General features: G+C 52.6%; 1 protein-coding gene across 1 annotated transcript; it reads left to right on the top strand.

The window, feature by feature from the left end:
• Positions 1-1,415: 1,415 nt before the first annotated feature.
• Positions 1,416-19,179, top strand: MAL (mal, T cell differentiation protein (MAL blood group)). The gene is made up of 6 exons (XM_006156674.2): positions 1,416-1,458; positions 1,576-1,762; positions 2,433-2,490; positions 10,936-11,103; positions 12,330-12,455; positions 18,565-19,179. The coding sequence occupies exons 1-6, from the start codon at positions 1,416-1,418 to the stop codon at positions 18,637-18,639; spliced, it is 657 nt and encodes a 218-aa protein (XP_006156736.1). The 3' UTR covers positions 18,640-19,179.
• The last annotated feature ends 33 nt before the right edge of the window (positions 19,180-19,212 follow it).

The raw sequence follows: 19,212 nt of genomic DNA, 5'->3' as shown, positions 1-19,212 counted from the left end.
GTGCTTCCTCTCTCTGCCCCACCCTGCTAGCTTGGTGCCAGGATGGGTGGGGAAAGCATTGTAGATTCGGAGCGCCTCGCTTCACTACGAATGACTGCATCTGCCCGCAGGCGTAGGAACCAGTGACCAATGGGCCAGGATTAAGCCTTTCAAAAGTGATTTGTCATCAGCAAGTCAACTGGCAGAGAGGGCACTGGTTCAGGGAGGGGGTGGCCTCACCTCCCCGGCCTCCAACCTGCTCAGAGCTGCTTGGCAATGGTCCTGGTGTAGTTGGATTGAGGAGCCTGGCAGGAAGGCAGACACCCAGCTCATGGGTCTCAGCACCGACTGTAGACCTGTCACCCCCATTTACAATGGGGGCTTGTGGGAATGGTCCTTTGTTGGGCAGACAGAGGGTGAAACTGGCAAACAGCCACTCAGAGCCAAGTCCTGGGGACTCCTGACTCTCAAGTAGCCCAGACCTGGGTGGAAGGCTCCTCGCCATGAGCAGGTCTGCACCTGTTCCCTGTCTCGCTGGCATTGCTAAGCCGCATGGCCTCGCCCATCAACCGCTTTTGTTTTCCTTGCACCGAAGCCGCTCCCCTCTGGGCTAGCATCTCCACAGTCCGGCCATTTACAGGTGGCTCGCCTGGTATTTTTCATAGAAACTCCTCGTTTCTGTTTATCCTGCTGGTGAAGCCAGCGGGCATAGGTGTGGCTGCCCAGATTTTCCATCTGAACGAGGCTGTGCCTTGTAAAACCCCTCGATTCGGGGAATTGAGAGGAGCTGTCGTTCATTCAGGAACTAGTGAGCGAGGTGGGGGTGAGGTCGGCGGGTGCGTCCTCGCTGCTGCTGCTGCTGGTATCGTGCGAGGAGGGCTTTCCTGTGGCTCGAGGGTAGGCCGGGCTGCAGGCCTGCGTGAGCGGCGGCTCTTCCCTGCCCACACTGTCCTGGTCAGTATCGGCTGTGTCCCCACACCTCTACGCCCTTCACAAACAGACCCAAGGCCCCGTGCGTCCTGGTCTCGCCTTCAGGCTAGACAAGGGGACAGTCCAAGTCTTCTGATGAACGGGTCAAAAACACCTGCCACACGGACACCGAGGCGGTGGCCCCGGTCTACTCAGAGCTTGCCTTAGGTGTGGCTCCAGGGGTCAGATGCCCAGGAAGCTGCAGAGGGAGCGGGGTCCTCACAGAGTCTTCTGACCCCTCTTCACGGGGCCGAGTAGGGGAGCCTGTGCAAGTTACCAAGCTCTGACACTGTCCCAAGAAGAGTTTAGGGGGGCCCTGTGACTTTCAGCAGGGCCAGAATTGGCCCATGGTAGACCCAGAGCCACCCAGTGGGGACCTGTGGCGAGAGAGGAGCAGAGGGCGAGACGGCTCCGCTCATCCGCGGTGTGTGAGTAGTCCCTCTCCCTGCTGGACCTGCCCCTGCATGATGGCATGGCCGCTCCTGGCTCCTGTCAGCTGCTCCCGAGCAGGTGAGCGAGTGAGTGGGGGAGGAAGCACCCTCTGACCTCAGAATTGAGCTCCTCCGGGCCAGGACAATGGGCTTACATGAGAACTGGGGACCTCACACCGCTCCGGTGCCCGCCCAGCTCAGCCTCGCCTCTCAGAGCTGGAAGAGTCCCGTGGCCCCAGCCTCTCACTCAGACCCATTTTCCGAAGGGAAGAGCCAACGGACCTTAAGGAGGGCGTCCGAGTAGATGTCGTGGGGCTCTCGGTCTTGCCCCCTGCGAATGACTTCCTCTCGTGCATGTTCGCTCCCCCCACCCCACCCCCCCCGTGGGTGCTCACGGGCAGGCCCTGCACTCCCTGTCACCCTGTGGTGCTGTTTCCCTCCTCTGGGGAAGCCATCCTAGACCACCTCTACATACAGACACCTGCATGCACATGTGCACATACACATGAGCATACCCACACACGCATGTACACATACCATGCATGAAAACCCAGAACCCAGAACATGTGTGCTCAGGTACACATGCACACCCGTTTGTGTGGGTGCATGCACGTGCACACACAGATACATGAATACATGTGCATACACAAGCTCACACACATGTACACCCGCAAGCACACACTTAGAGGACAACACCCCCACCTCATTCACGGAATATTCGTTTTTTTGGCAGCTGAGCAAGGCCTGCCGAGCCTTTCCTAGAACAGCTATTATGGGGTCCGATCACCCACACGGGGTGTCCTCCTGGCCTTGGAGTAGCCCTCCGACGCTAACGTGGTTCAGTCTATGGCCAGGAATATGAGGCAGGGCTGTCTCCGCTAGCCTTGGGAGAGACCAGAGGGCTCAGAGGAGCTTCCGGCAGCTTCCCACAGACAGGGCTGACCTGAGCGCACCTGCCATCTGGCGAGTCCATCTTTCCTTCCTGGGGAGAGGATTTTGCCACTTGACCAAAGGCAAAGCCCACACTCTCGGGCCAGTTTCCCTACTTCTCAGGAGCCCGAGGCACAGCTCCGGCTTCCGGCTTCTCTTTGTCTCCAAGGGCGCACGCAGTGTACGGGAGCTGCTGGGAACCTGAGCCGGGCTGTGAGGGGCCAGGCCGCCGGTGGGTGTGCGGGGGAAAGCCCTGGGAGAGTCTGCTCGCAGAGACCTGGCCCACGGAAATGGAGCCCCTGAAAGGCTCCTGCCAGGGCCCGAGCCAGGCCCCTGCGACGACCTCGACCTCGTTACTCGAGTCGTGTAGCAGGAACGCTGGAGGCGGTGGATGAAGAGTTCTTTCAGCCACTCGCAATGGAAACCCCAGACAAATCTCAAGAATGTGCCAGAGAATTCTTTCCCTCGTTTATAAATAAAGCTCATTGTTTGGAGGAACTTCCTTCTCATCTCTTTATGCCCTTTCTGCGAAGGTAAGCATGTTTCCCTCGACTTCCAGCTTCTGGAAAACCATAGGTTTTTCTCTTCTGGATGCTTTGAGGGTTGCTTTGAAATTCTGGGCCTCAAGAAGTTTTGGAGTAGATAATTGTGGTGAGGTAACAGACCACTGAGATTTTCATGTGGTGACAGGTGAGACTTTGATTCATCACGTGACAGTTGGAAAGGGGTCCTTGGTCTGGCCAGCCACAGAGGGTGACAGTGCAGCCACCACAGATACTTATATGACTTGCCCAGAGACAGCTGGTTCCCCAGCTACCAAGTGTCAGAGTTGGCTTCAAACTCATCAACTCCACTTCCAAAGTCTCTGTACCCTTTTCTTTCTTAGAAGGTTTTTCCTTAGGGCATATGTGCTTGCCAGAGAGAGACAGAGAGAGGGAAAGTGAACAGTCACCTTCCTGGGGATGGCCATGCTGCAATCCCTCCTCCTACACGTCTTCCTGGGATCTTGGACATGCATACACACAAGCCTGGTGTGAGTTTCAAACCACCAGGTCCAGGACTTGAACCATGGTCGGCCATGTGGGATTCCAGCAAAATAACTGCTATGCTATCTGGTAGCCCCAGTCTACATCCTTAAACCACCCTAGTCTGTCTCCCATGGATTCATTCAGAAAGAAAAAGCAAACCCCTTCTCTGAATTTACACAAGAATTCCCTTGAAGACTATTTCCTAAGGGCTTTTTTTTTTTTTTTCCCCACAAAAATCATTTGATTGGGTAGATCGTGGATGTGCGTGAACGCTTTTAAGTCTTTGGAAGCTTTTTGTGCATTGACTCTGCTTCTTAGAGACCCTCAGTTCTGCTCAGCACCCAAAACTGGGTGAATTAAATATGAGTGGTTTCCAGCCCTGAGATACCACAGTGCGGAGGGGCTCACATCACCATGTAACCCCTTCCCCATTCACAGATGGTGAGGCTGAACCCCAGAATTTAGAGGACACCCCAGGACAACCAGATGAACTAGTCTCAAGTTCAAGGCAAGAGGAGGGCCAAAGCTCAAAGAGAGGGGCCAGACAGTGGTGCAGCTGCAAAATGCGATGCTCTGTGAGGCAGTCCCACATGAGAAGTTTCCAGGCTCAAATCTGGAGACCTCCCTGAGTACGCACATGGGTCCAGGATCCAGGGCTAACTAAAGCTAGAGGAGGATTGCAATATCAAGACCCTGATGGAGGTAGCTCTCTGTCTCTCCCTCTACTCCTCTTGCTCTCTTGCTTAGAAGAAATGAGTAAATAAATGAGAGAGAGGAAGGAAGAAAGAGAAAGAAAGAGAGAGAGAGGAAGGAAGGAAGGAAGGAAGGAAGGAAGGAGGGAGGGAGGGAGGGAGGGAGGGAGGAAGGAAGGAAGGAAGGAAGGAAGGAAGGAAAGAAAGAAAGAAGGAAGGAAGGAAGGAAGGGAGGGAGGGAGAAGGAAAAAAGAAAAAGGTCAAGGAGAGGCGGAAACAGAAAAGGAAGCTTTAGGTCGCATTTTGCATCAAGAAACTAGTTATGCAGCATCACTGGGAAGCCAGGCAGGGCCTCGGAGACAGGAGCCATTTCCTCTCTGCCTGACATGAGTACCACAACCTCACCCACAGCTTTATGTTATAAAAACATGTCACAAGTCTTTGGCAAAGAGCCCGGGCTGTCTGTTCCTTGCCCTGTAACTCTGCTTCTCTTCCATAGAGGTTGGGTGCAAGTCCTGTACCCTTGGGTGTCTTTTTAAAGGTCTCCCTGGTGCCTTAACGGATAGTCCAGGTTGAGGACCACAGGGTGTTAGCCCAGGTCCCACCCTCTCTTCCAGCCTGGGACTCAGAGAGAGAACTCAACCTGTTGGCTCTTGGCCCACCCAGCTTAGAGACCTCCGTGAGGTCTCCGTGGACATGCAGCTGCACCGCGTCTGTTATTGTGGACAGGGACCAGGGTGCAGGCAGAGGGGCGGGAAAGAGGGAGTCTGGTCCTTTGACAGAGATGGACAGACGCTGTGGCTGTGATCCAGGGTTTCAAAATAATCACTTCTGAGCATTTGTCACCTGAAAGCTGGGATCCGTCAGGAGTTTTCCGTACAAAGGGAAAGGCTTGAACCCTCACCTACCCCTTGCTCACGACAAATATTTGACCAGTGGGGTCTTGAGGCAGGCAGGAGGAGATTGCTCAGTGCCCGGGAGTGCCTTATCTCCGGGCGTGGGCGTGTGCTTGCTTCTCTTTTTGTTCTCTGTACGCTTACTAGGTGGAGTGAGCGAGAGCCGGCCCTGGCCCCCATGATTCACGCAGTCTTGGTTTTCATGGGGCACCCTCCCTCAAGCCCCGTCTCCTGCCCCAGCTGCTTAGCATCCTCTGGGCTTGGCATATACCCTCCCCTCCCCGCAGAGAGCCACTCCCAGTGCCTTCGGCCCAGTTAATCAGTTAATCCACCCCTCCCTCAAGGCTCTGAGGCCCTGAGCAGTCCAGGCTGCGGTGCCCACTGGGGTGGGTGTCGGCAGCACTGTGACTGGCTGCTTGTGTGTCTGTTTCCACTGGGCTGTCGCCTCCTGGGTGAGCAATGTTTGTCCTCGGTTCCTGGGTGGGGCTGGCTAGGGTGCCTCTCCATAGTTTGGGGCAGTTCTCACTGGCCTGCAGTGGGGAGCCACCCGCAAGCTGCCATTTCCAGATGGGGAAGACGAGACCGCAGGCAGGTCGCTTGCCCCAGCCTTCCGCACGTAGAGCCCCTCCTGGACGACTGCTGTCGGGGGAGCCCCCTCCTCACAGCTGTCCTAGCTGCCAGCACCCCTTGGCACTGGGGCTCTCATGGCAGCTCGTGGGCACACATTCCAAAGGGGACAGGCGTGACTGCCTAACGGCCGGGACGGGGGCTGCTTCTGTTTCCCAGACACCTGGCCAGGAGGAAGCCCTGGCCTGGCTCAGCCTCGTCTTTTCCCCTTACTCCTTCTGGTCCTCTCAGGGGTGCTCTGCCCCTACCTGCTCCCCTACTTCCCAGATGGTTCCCTGGGGCTCCTTCCTCCATTCTTCCCCAGGGCTCCTTCCGGGCGGGGTGGTGAGGGGTGTGAGGGAAGACCTCCTCCCATCGATCTCCTGGGAGCAAAAGCCCTGGTGTGAATGATTTCATTCATCTGTGCTGAGGATGACACCTTCGCGTGATGGTGACTTAGAGTGTGTCTCTGGGACAGACGAGGCTGGGTGGCATCTTTGCTGTAAGAATGGCCCTGGGAACCAGGAGGCTCCAGAGAGATGAGACACACTCACTCAGGGACCCCTAAATGGTGGGCTCAGGGCCCCTTGAGGGGCTGTGATGATAGAAATGTTCTATAAAATGCTCACCTTCAAGACATGACACCAAATGAAAGAAGTTAGTCATAAAGTCTACATATTATATATTTGTCGGCAAATCCATATGGAAGTCAGACCAGGGAAATCTACAGACAGAACGTAGCTGTGCTTAGCAGGGAAGGGGAACAGTAGCTAATGGGAGTGGAGTGTCTTTTGGGGGTGATAGGAATGTTGCACATGTTTGGGAATACACCGGATTCTCCCCTCTCGGTTGGTGAGTTGTATGGCCTGTGGACAACATCTTGTTAAGGTTACTTAGAAAAAAGAAAGAGGAGGGCCAGCAGGTAGCATGATGGTTAAGGAACTGGATCCCATATGGCCAGCTCTGCAGTTTGAGTCCCAGACCTGGCAGTCTGAGAAATATGCCAGATGGACGTGCATGCCTACCCAAAATCCCCGGAGAATGGAGGAGAAGGTGTTGCAGCATGGCCATCCCCTCTGGAGCGTGATTTCTCCATTTCCCTTTCTCTCTGTCTCTCCCCGGCAAGGGCACATGCCTGTGGCAAAAAAAAAAAAAAAAAAAAAGAAAGAAAGAAAGAAAGGAGAAAGAAAGGAAAGAAGAGAAAAAGAAAAAAGAGAAATAAAAGGAAAGAAAGCCAGCTGGTGGCATGGTGGCTAAGGCAGCTGGATCCTTCATGACATGGTTTGAGTCCCAGAACTAGTGACTTGAAAATCACTCTGGGTGTTTATGCATGCGTGCTCCAAACCCTAAAAGCGGGATGGAGAGGGGATTGCAGTACCCCATGGGGGGAGGGGGTACTTTTCACTTTTCCTCCCTCTCTCTCTCTCTCTCCCTCTCTCTCTCTCTCTCTCTCTCCATTTCTCTCTGGCAAACACACATACCCTATAGCAAATCTTTAAAAAGAGAGTGATAATTTCTTCCTACTATCTCACTATAAAACAGTGCTATAGATAAATCATGCAAAAAAAAATTTTTTAAATGTCACCCCTTGGGGATCAGCAGTTAGCGTAATGGCTATGTCGCTGGACTCCCATGTAGTCGACCACAGTTCGCGTCCCGGACCCAGTGGCTTAAAACTCACGCCGGGCACATGTGGATGCGTGCCCAAGATCCTGAGAGGAGAACGGAGGAGAAGAGATTGTGGAGTGGCCATCCCCCCGGGGGGTGATTTCTCACTTTCTGTCTCTCTGTCTCTGTCTGGCGAGCGCAAAAAAAAAAACAAATTAAAAAAAAAAACAAAACAAAAAAAAAAAAAAACCTCTCCCCCCCCAAAGAAAAATGTTACCCCCACTTTCAAAAGGACCTGTTTGCAAGGTGACACACCCAGAGGCAGGGCAGAGTCCTGGGGCTGCCATGGGCCAGGAACTGGGGTCAGTCCCAGGTAGGCTTTTGTCCTGTGGACCGCTGTGGACTGGTGTTTCCACTGTAGACTTCCAAGAATGCACATGAAAGTGTGTGGGTGCGGGAGTGGGTGTGTAGGGACGATGAGAGAAGGAACCCGCCCAGAGCATAGTCTTCATCCCGTACAAGCACACACCCGAAGATGTCAGAGCCTGGCTTAACCCGGAGCCTTCCTCTGCTCGGCTGCCGGAGCTCAGAGGCAAAGCTTGCATCCAGCACGGTGCAAGCTCAGGGCTGCGGTCAGCGCTCTGGCAGGCGGCTCGGCTGCACCCTGTTACTGCCCTTGGTTCCTGGCTATGATTCACGTCTCGAAACACATAGGGCAGAATCCAGCTAAAAGAGGTGAAGTAAGATAACTGCAGACCAGGGACCGAGAGCACCTCAGAGCCTGTCATTCTGGGTGCCGCTGTGCATGTTTACCTTGTACGTCTGTACTGCTATTGTTTTACAAACAACGGTGTCGCTACCATAGAAATACAAGCAATGTCACGATCCAGTTCTCCTTACCTGCCTGTACTCTAAGAGGAGTCCCCTTCCTGCCCAGAAAAACCTAGCAGTGAAAGAGCGCCTGGTTCTCCGTGGGCCCCTCAAGGTGGCATGTGCGCGTTGCTGCAGGATGGGCGGGGTCCTGGGGTGCCTGTGAACCAGGCCGCTAATTTAGATCAGTCCTCCTCCATGGTCACCAGCAGCCCAGGCAAAGGACGCTCCAGGAAGGGCTGTCTCGGGCCGCTGTCCATCTCTGCCCCTGGGAGGCCATACCACATCGGTCCCCATTTCTCCACCACATCCTTGGGCATCCTAAACTCAAGTCCTGTTCAGCCATTGGCATGCCTGTGGTCCTTTGTCAGGGCCCCTTATTTATTTATTTATTTATTTATTTATTTATTTATTTTTGGAGAAGTTTTTGCTATAGGACACATGCACTCGCCAGAAAGACAGAGAGAGATAGAGAGACAGAAAGTGAGAAATCACCCCCCAGGGGGGATGGCCACACCGCAATCTCTTCTTCTCCATTTTCTCCTCGGAATCTTGGGCACGCACGCACACATGCCCGGCGTGAGTTTAAGCCACGAGGTCCAGGACTCGAACCGTGATCGACTACATGGGAGTCCAGTGACATAGCCATTACGCCTACTGCTGGTCCCGTCAAGGCCCCTTAAGGACAAGGCTAAGTAATCTGTGTGATCTCAGCGCAACTGTGAGTGAAGTTCACACATATCTCATTCTATGGCGGTCTGAAAAAAATTTTAAAGAATTATTTATTTAATTTTATTTAGCATTACTATTAATCATTTTTCAATTTGCTACAGGGCATATGTGCTCGCCAGAGAGAGATAGAGATAAAGAGAGAGAAAGTGAGAAAGCAAGCCGCCATGTCCAGGACTCGAACTGCAGTAGGCCATTTGGGAGTCCAGTGCCTTAACCGCCACACCATCTGCTGGCCCCTGAGCATTTTATGTAATAGCTTTCGTTGTAACCTTTATGAGGTGTTTGGTGTGTCCTGCTGTTCTGCCACGTGCCCTCAGGCCATCTGAGATGGGTCAGTGGGAGGTTTTCTGGTCAGAGATGCCTGTCTCTGATTCACGGGGCACAACTTGGTTTTGGTAAACCCAGATTTGTCATTGAAGAGCTTTTTCTCTCCACATGTGGCTCTCTCCTGATGGTTTCCTGAGAGGCCTGAGGACACCTTTGAGGACAGTGGTGTCTCTTACCAGCAAGCGGGCTGCAGGTCCAGGGAGAGGGGATCAAGGCACCAGGTCAGCACCTTCAGGGGACACAGGTACCACAGGGGCTGCAGGGCTGGGAGGGCAGCCTGCCTCGGCCCCTGGTGCTCAGAAGACAGCGCCGAGCTCTGCAGTACCTTGGGCACTCTGGATGGCAAAGCCATCCCTACCTGAGTCCCAGCCTGTCCGAGCCAGTCCTTATCTGGGGGCTGAGGTGGGGTGCAGTGGAGGGGGCTGAGTGAAGAGTGTCAAGAAAGGGAAGAGTAGCATGGAAATCCCAGCGAGGCTCTGTGCCTCCTCATCCACAGCGAGACGTGTGACCACGCCATTGGGGGGAGGCGCTGGCCCCAAGTCCGTCCTCGTGCTCCTTTTGGAAAATGGGGGAGCTCATTGGCCCTGGGACTTCAGCCAGGGTGTCTACAGAACCACAGGCTTTGCTTCTCTTCCGCCTGTCCTCGGCCCTCCCAGGAGGCAAAGCTGAGCTGGGCTCCATCCCCTCCAACCTCTGACAGAGCATTTCCTAGACTTCGGGCTGGGGCTGAATTTTTATAAAAGAAAAACCGAATTACCTAGTATGGATCACTTGTTTTGCCAAGTAAAGACCAAAAAAAATCTGCTGGTCTCTACCATTTCATGAAAGGAAGGCTATTTTAATATTGAAAAATGGTAGAAAGGATAGAATCTCAGAAGAAAGGAAGCCCTTCTGCTGAAAATGCAAGATAACCTAAGTCCCCTAAGTCCTTTCTTAGAGTGACACCTCACTCAACTTCCACGTGCCTCCCCTGTGCCCACCTGCCAAACGGTTCAGTTCTTCCCTCATAGGGTTGTCATGAGAATTAACTGAGTCAATATTGTCAAGTGCTTCAGATAGTCTCTGTCATATAAGTATGAGTAAGTGTTTATAAAGAATAAATTAAAGGGCCAACAGGTGGCATAGTGGTTAAGGTGCTGGACTCTCACACAGCTGACCATAGTTTGAGTCCCGGACCTGGTGGTTTGAAACATGCCGGGCGCGTGTGGGTGTGTGCCCAAAATCCCAAGAGGAGAATGGAGAAGGGATTGCGACATGGCCATTACCCTGGGGGGTGATTTCTCACTTTCTGTCTCTCTGTCTCTCACTGCCTCTCTGGTGAGCACATGTACCCTATAGCAAAAATCTCTCTTTTAAAGAAAGTTAAGTTTGTCTTTCTTTTTTTTTTTGGAGAGGTCTTTGCTATAGGGCATGTGCGCTCGCCAGAAAGAGAGAGACAGAGAGACAGAAAGTAAGAAATCACTCCCCAGGGGGAAGGCCACGCTGCATCCCTTCTCCATTCTCCTCTCGGGACCTGGGGACACATGCACATGCGCCCGGCACAAGTCCAAGCCACTGGGTCTGGAACTCGAACTGCGGTCAACTAATGGGAGTCCAGTGACATAGCCATTATGCCAACTGCTTGTCCCTTAAATTCGTCTTTTAAAAATGAATAGAAGCAAGCCAGAGGGGGTTGGAAAGACAAGACTGGAGATCTAGGGCCTGAGGGGGCATGAAAGAGTCATTTTGGTGAAGACAGTGCCTGCGCCGTACTCTACTCCCGTCCTGTGTCTCTGCACCCGGAGGCCTCAGTGACTGCTGGACTTGGATGTGTCCCAGCTCGGGCTCCCCTCTGGCCCAGTACTCACCTCTGCCTCCTCTCTTGCAGGTCTTTGGGGGCCTGGTATGGATCCTGATCGCCTCCTCCCTGGTGCCCATCCCGATGATCCAGGGCTGGGTGATGTTCGTGTCCGTGTTCTGTTTCGTGGCCACCACCACCCTCATCGTCCTGTACATGATTGGTGCCCACGGCGGGGAGACGTCCTGGGTTACCCTGGTGAGTCCCAGCCTGGTTTCGTGTGTGCCTATTGGGGCAGTAGGGCTGGCTCTTCTCCCAGGGAAGGCTGGCTTCTCTAGCACAGATGAGGCTGCCTGCGCCTCGACTTCCACGGCCCGCAGAGCCGGGGCTCCCTGTCACTGCCTTGGTCATGGCTAACCAGCAGCTCAGCCCCCTCTCCGTGCCCCTGCATCTGCTGGGTGTCCACTGGCACCTCTACCGTGCAGGAGGGCTGTTTTCACCCTGGGGAGCAGGGTCCTGGAGGCTGATCCTAAGCTGGGCTCCCCAAAGGCCAGTCCAACGCCCAGCTCCTCAGCCATTGCCACTCCGTAGGGCTGCCAGGAGGATCCAGAGGAAAAACACTGGTCTTTATTCTGTATCTGTTCTGCTTTGAGGCCCATGTAAAGCATGAAATTTACATATTAGGTACCTTCCCATTACCTTCGGGTTGGGGGGCATTAGTCTGCTTGTCTCACCCTGAAAGACCTTCTAACCTTGACTTTTTACACCACTTTCAAAATATAACCACACGAACCCCCATTTTCTTACTTCTTTGCTCTTTTGAAATGTCTTCCATGAGAGACAGAGACAGGTATTCTTGACAGGGTCATCATGCCTTGATCCACCCCCAGCCTCCACCATCACCCACTCAGGGAGGTCCCACGATGCAAACCCAGACCTCTCCCATGAGGTCTCAGCATCACAGATCATCGTGTTACCCACGCATCTTTGCAGCTGGCCACTTTTTTGCCATTAAACACATTAGGAGTTGAAAACGAAAAACAACTGCAAACAATAATAAAACAGCAACGACAAGAAAAAAAAAAACAATGGAAGTGGCCCGGGCCGCTCTCCCTGCACTGGTCGATGAGGCCACATCCAAGATGGGACCATGAGCACATCTGACCCTTCCCAGGCCCAGTACTGATTTCGACTTATTCACACCCTAGTGCCCAGCCTGCCTTGACCCCACCTCTGTGAAAGGCAATGGCTCTTCTCTACGGAAGTGCGGCTCCCACCAGTAAGCCCTAGCTGGGCAGCGCTGGTCACAGCACCTCAGCGAGGAGAGGGGCTGGGAAGGGTGGGAGAGAGGAGCTTGGAGGAAGTAGCGGGAGATTACAGATTACGAAGGGACCTGCATTGCGGCAGACGGGGCTCCCCACCTCTCCACACCAGGTGGGAGTGCCTTTGCCTCCCCACCCTCTGACGCCCTCTCTGACCCACAGGACGCCGGCTACCACTGCATCGCAGCCCTGTTTTACCTCAGCGCCTCAGTCCTGGAAGCCCTGGCCACCATCCTGATGCGAGACGGCTACATCTACAAACAGTACCACGAAAACATCTCCGCTGTGGTGAGTCCCGGAGCCCGCGCCTGCCCCGGTGCCCCAGGAACAGCTCCCCCGCCATGGACAGAGGCTCTGAACAGAAGACAGCCCAGACCCCCCTTTTCATAATTATTATTTCTTAATGGCCAGAGAGAGTTGGGGGGCGCCTTCCAATGGGGTGTGCTCATGCTGAAGTCCCTTCTCTGTTTCTATGTCATGTTGGGATTTTGGACACACTCATGTGCATGTACACACACACACACACACGCAAATGGGCCCAGTATGTTTTTCAAGCCACTAGGGTGAGATTTAAATGGCAGAAAGTCATGCAGGATCAGGCTTCCTTAACTACTAGGTTATCTGTTTGTTTGTTTGTTTGTTTGTTTGTTTTAATTTTATCTAGTTTTTTCTTCATGAGAGACAGAGAGACAGGCACTCCAAACGGGATCTTCATGCTATCATCCACTCCCAGTCTCAGCGAGCACACACGTGCCCAGTGTGCTCAGGGAGGTCCCCGTAAGCAAACCCAGGACTTTTTCAGGTGGATCCAGTTGTTTTACTGCTGCAGCACTGCCTGGCCCTTGGTAACTTTTGAGGGAAGTCAAATCTTCTCATTTCTGAAGCAGTAAAACTCCCAGCAGATGGTGTAATGGTTACATCTGGACTGGACTCCCACATAGTTGTACACTGGACTCCCATGTAGTCAACTGCGGTTCAAAACCCTGACCTGGGGGCTTAAAACTCACACCGAGTCTGTGTGCGTGTGTGCCCAAAATTCCAAGAGGAGAATGGAGGAGAAAGGATTGAGGTGTGGCCATCCCCTGGGAGGTGATTTCTTGCTTTCTGTCTCTCTCTCACTGCCTCTCTGGTGAGCACATGTGCCCTATAGCAAAAATCTCTCTTAAACACACACACACACACACACACACAAGAAAAGAAGTGACACCTGAGTCTCCTTTAGCCATCTGGCCAGTGATTCTCTGTCCCGGGCCTGGGCAGGCTTTGCAGAGGACAGCCATGTGAGATTCGGCACTGTCTGAGCACTCAGGGACAATCGTACTTAACCCTGTAACAACCCTGTGACACAGCTGCTGTTGTCATACCCACGTCTCAGATGGAGACACGGCGCAGAGGTCCTGGGTAACTTGCCCAAGGTCACCAGTAATGGGTGGGGCCAGGTGTCAAGGCCGGTGCTTTGTCACCACACTCTTAGCACCAGTTGGAACAGGGAGTCTGGCCACTTGGGTCTCCTGACTGTCCCTGAGTGGTCTTCATTGAAACATACACCAGGGATGAAGGCAGCGTACTAGGCCGAGATAGATCCTCTTCATTGTCCTAGATCAGACTGACAGGGAGTAAGCGAGTGTATTGTTTCACAAAATGATTCTTTACAAGATTGTGTATGTGTGCCTTTTTTTTTTAATTTTACCCAAAGGCATGTGCGCTCACCCGAGAGAGATGAAGCGAGCACAAGCAGGAGAAAGCACCCCCTAAGAAGGCTGGTCATGCCATAATCCCTTCTCCATTTCTCCTTTCATGATCTAGGCCATGCACACACACATGCCTGGCGGGTTTCTTAAGCCACTGGGTCTAGATTCAAACTGTGTAGTCGACCATACGGGATACGACTCCCTTAACCCCCAGGCCACAGGGCCAGCCTGGCATGTGTGCTCTTGTACCTGTACACAAACTGTGATAGAAAATGCATTTCGTAGGGCCCAGTCATGATGGCACAAGCTGCTGAGATGCTGTGCCCCACATGGGAAGCCCGGGTTGGATTTCCAGTCCACTCCAAAGGTGTGGCGGTGTGCACCTGTGATCCCAGCGACTGGGGAGGCTGAGGCAGGAGGGAAGATGATGATATAATAAGATGTGTTGGTTTCAAATATAATTCTAATCATGAGTATAGTTTTTAAAAATTACATGTTTCAGAAATGGCACTCAGATTTCTAGAAATCGACTTGACTTATGCAAATCCTGAGGTTTGGGGGGATGATGACATGACAAGATGTGTTGGTTTTAAATATATTTCTAACCATGAGTATAGTTTTTAAAGGTTACATGTTTCAGAAATGGCACTCAGATTTCTAGAAATCGACTTGACTTATGCAAATCCTGAGGTTGGATGTGCGAAGATCACCCCATCCAGTGCCCCACCATGTGGGCACGTCCCCCAGGCTGGCTCACCCCACACACACACACACACACACGGCTGGGTCCTGACTAGCACAGCCAGGGTGCCATGGTTGCTCTTCCTCCCCCAGAGGCAGGTACCCTACCGCCTCGTTCATCCTTTGAACAATCTGTTTCATCTCCATGTGCCTCTCACCTACCGTACCCTAATCCCAGAGGCCTTACCTCTTTATGGAAGTCAGCCAAGTATTTGACAGCGGTTTCCCGAAGAGCACAGTGGATGACAGTGGTGAAATGCAGATGGGATGTGGTTAGAGAGCCAGCGCAAGACAAAACACTCAGATGGGATGAATCAGTGCTCCCGCCCACTGGGTAGTTCCCTAGGTTGGAACCCTGGGCTCTACTGCATTCCCACTTTTCTCTTTTGCTTTTTTTTTCTTTTTAATTTCTTTTTCATGAGAAACAGACAAGCACCCTCAACAGGGTGTCACACCTCAATCCTCCCTTGGTCTTGCCAGCCAGCCAGAGCTGCGAGCACACACATGCCAGCGTGTACAGGTCAAGGTTGGGAATGGAAACCCAACCTCGCACAGGGCTTTGGCATCTCGGAGTGACGTGCTGCTGCTATGCCACTGTGCGTGGGACTTTTTTTTTTTTTTAAGACAAAATTCTCATCAAGTGCCCATCCTCCTGCCTCAGCCTTCTGGCTGGGACTACAAGTATGCACCACCACTCTAAGCTCTTTCTAGACAGGTGTCACCATGCTGCCCAGCCTCCAGCAACTGCCTCAGCCTCCCGAGTCGCTGGGACTGCAGCGCACACCAGCATGCTCGGCCTTTAGGTTGGCCTGGGAATCCAACCCAGGCTCCGTGCATGGCCCAGCCTGTGGAGCACAGCATCTTAGCAGTGCATACCTTTCCTATGGGGCCCTCTTTTACTTAGAGAAATGCAGCCTATGGGGCCAGCAGGTGGCGTAGTGGTTAAGGCGCTGGACTCCCAGGTGGTCACCCACAGTTGGAGTCCTAGACCCAGTGATTTGAAACTCATGCTGGGTACGTGTGCATGTGTGCCCAAGATGCCGAAAGAGAATGGAGAAGGGATTGCAGCATGGCCCCCCTCCCTGGGGGTAATTTCTTGCTTTCTGTCTCTCCATCTCTCCAGTGAGCTCATGGCTCTAGCAAAAATCTCTAAGAAGAAGAAGCATACATCTGGAGAAGTAGAGATTATAAGTGTGCAACTCAGTGCGTTTTCATTACGTGAACTCCCTTCAGTAGTCAGCATCCAAATTAAAAACCAAGATATAACACAGAGCTCCCAGAAATGCCCCTCGTCCTACTGCCATCACTGTGGCTCTTCTACCACCACCCAGTTTCTGATCTCCAGTGTCCAGTCCCTCTGGCCGCCTTCCTATCACCTTCATGGGGAAAGAATACACAGTGTATGTTCTCTTACACGTGACTCCTCGCAGCTCTGTCTGTGGGACTGGTTCACGTGGTTGGGTATCACTGTAGAAATGTAGAGATTTCATTCTCACTGCTGTATAGTATTCCGTTAGAGGAATAGCTGACATCTGCTTATCCGTTCTCCACTTGGTTACACCCCTGCATTCTTGTTCTTTTTCTTTTCCTTTTTTTTTTTTTTTGGAGAGACGTTTGCTATAGGGCACGTGCACTTACTGGCAAGACAGAGAGAGACAGAGAGACAGAAAGTGAGAAATCGCCTCCCCCACACACAGGGGGATGGCTACACTGCAGTCCCTTCTCCTCCAGCCTCCTCTCGGGATTCTGAGCACACATGCACAGGCGCCTGGTGTGAGTTTCAAGCCACCAGGTCTGGAAATCAAACTGCAGTTGGCCATGTGGGAGTCCAGTCATCTGCTGGTCCCAACTCAATACAAAGTTTTACCTACATCAATAAGTAATAGCACCGCTTGGTTTGGCCCAATTTTTTGATTACCTATAGCTAGATGTGCCCAGCAGGCCCTGCTCTGGGTCCACACTGCCCGGGGGTGCTGTGAACAGGGCTCCATGTAGGCCACACCTTTCCATGTAGAGTATCGTGACCGTGAGCAGCAGTCACTGTTCAGATGTAACCCCAGCCACAACGCCTCCTTTGGATGGGCTTGAGTGTGGTCAGTCTGGGCTGGGAGCCCCTGAAAACCTCTCTCCCGTGCTCCTGGCCTTTGGAGCGTCCAGCCCTTCATGCCCCCACCTCCCATCGTTCCTAACTAGGATCTGTCTCAGAAGCTCGGCCTCCCCTCTCTCCTCCGTTGGTGGCATCAGTTCTTCACCCACAGGATTCTGGGATGGGTGGAAGTGACTGAGGAGAGCTGGAGATTTCTGGAGAGATTTGGAAGTTTCTAGATCTTAACTGCGGTGGGCAGTAACGGCAGCCATCTAGAGAGACGGGTTTCTGAAGGCTGAAAATCAATCCTTCCGCATGCCCCGCCCTAAGTGACCCCTGTGTGCCATTGCTTGACCTCCCTGGGAAAACCAGCTTCAGCTTCCTATTCCTGCGGGGGACTTCCAAGATGCCTTTGCCAAAGGTTCCTGCCTCCCCCACCCCCGCCATGGGAGAGGGGCTTCTGGAGAAGGTGCTCACTTATGTAGGACTGCTCCTTTCAGAAAAGGTACTTAGGAGTTCCCGGATGAGTTCTCTCAAGTCTGTTATTAAATAACTCAGCTTATTCATCGCCTCTGGCCAATGGGGGCAAAGAGTTTGCCCAAGCGTGGGGCAGAGAAAGAACAGGCACGGTGCCGGCCGGTGTTTATGGGTATTTTCCAGAGTCAGGGAAGCATAGCCGTCCTAAATGTTGTGCTGGCCTGGAAACTCCTGACCCTCACCCAAGGTCATGACACCAGGTGCAGACGTGGGACGTGAGGGCGGGCAAGCCTTTCAGAGGCCGATGACCCCAGGCAGGGTGATGGGAGAAGACAGTGCCCAGGTCAACACCATAAGCCACAGGTGACCATTGGCCACCCTTTCAGGGCCTCGTTCCCAGTGCCAAAATGATTGACTGAGCCCCACAGCTTGCTCGATCGGCCCCCTCCTTTTGACAAAAACTCAAACATCTCTTCTCCCCGTCCCTGCCCCTCACTACAAAGCCTGTGAAACAAAAAGCCCTAGGATAAAATTCAGATGGGTCTAAGGATGTCCAGGTGGCATCAAGACCTTAACCACAGCCACAAATCTATGTACTGTGTCACGGATTTCTCTCTCTCTCTTTTAAGAATTATCTGTTCAACTTTATTTATTATTATTACTATTTTAATTTGGCTAGGGAGAGACGGGGGTAGGGGAGTGAGAAAGAAAGTAAGCCTCCAGGTCTGGGACTTGAACTGTGGTTGGCCATGTGGGAGTTCAATGCCTTAACTACCATGCCACCTGCCAGCCCTCATTGATCTCTTAACACAGACGCTAGGATGCTGGTCTTACCGATATAGGGGAAGCAAGTTTTCCATGGAGAGTGTTGACACTTCCCTAGAATTTTCTTTACTTTTTTTCAAAAAAAAAAAAAAAAAAGTGTATCTATTTATTTCTTCCATGAGCGAGAGAGAGAGAAAGACAAGTACCCCAACCAGAGTCCTGACACCATGAACCACCCCCTGCTTCAGGTAACCTGAACATTTCGCTGTACCCAGGGAGGCCCTGAGATACGAACCCAGAACGGCCCCATGCAGGTTTAGCTGAGTTACCACTGCATCGCCATCTGGCCCTCCTGGATATTTTCCCTGGAAAGGGTCTTTGAGGGTCCCTGTTTCCAATGAGCTGACACCAACATGAGGTTTTGTATACCAGGTTCAAGAGATGGTTAGGTCACCTGCAGCTCTGCACTGAAAAGATTCAGGGTGCACCTCCCTGCTCAGCAGAAAGGGTGTCTGTGTGACTGCAGGAAGCAATGGCAGCCCACCCTCTTCAGGCTGGTCACCCCACACGCCGTGTGAGCACGTGGCCTCAGCTCCTCCCCGTGCACTGCCACTAACAGCCGTTCCTCTCCGTGCAGGTGTTTGCCTACGTCGCCACCCTGCTCTACGTGGTCCACGCCGTGTTCTCGTTAATCAGATGGAAGTCTTCATAAAGCAGCAGCAGAACTCGAGCTGAAAACCCGGCCGGTGTTACCGATCTGCCTACCTTCCAGCACAGCTCTTTCCAGGGCAGAAATGCTCTCAGTGGTGGGAAAACGAAAAACAGCAAAAAAAAAAAAAAAAAAAAAAAAAAAAGCCACACTGTGTTTCTTATGGGTGTCATGTTTACTCGCCCATGTACCTTCATGCCAGGGTTGGGGGCTTGCCATGCTTAACCTCCAGCTCCTGAGCTTCCTTTCTAAGGTCACTTCCTGTTTGTGAAAGGGGAAGGTGGGGGCAGGAAGTGGGGACTGTGATCTGCTAGGGAAACAAAGATCTCCTGCTGACCCCTGGACCAGATCTTGAGAACTCCCTACTGGAATTTTCCACGGGCTCTTTTGAGCACCCCATCCTGTGGCGTATCTGAGTCTTCGTGGATATTCTGCATGTCACGGGCTCAAAAACTCACCCTGCAGCGCTTTCCGGATGTCCACGGTGGAAGATGATAACCCTTTGAACCGCTTTATAAAGTGCCTTTATGTTCAATACTTTCACGGGGTGTTTTGGGGGTCTTATTTTTTGTTCTC

This window comes from Tupaia chinensis, unplaced genomic scaffold (assembly GCF_000334495.1).
Source record: "Tupaia chinensis unplaced genomic scaffold, TupChi_1.0 Scaffold000511_1, whole genome shotgun sequence".
NCBI classification, from domain to species: Eukaryota; Metazoa; Chordata; class Mammalia; order Scandentia; family Tupaiidae; genus Tupaia; species Tupaia belangeri.
This window is presented reverse-complemented; position numbering and strand designations above follow the sequence as displayed.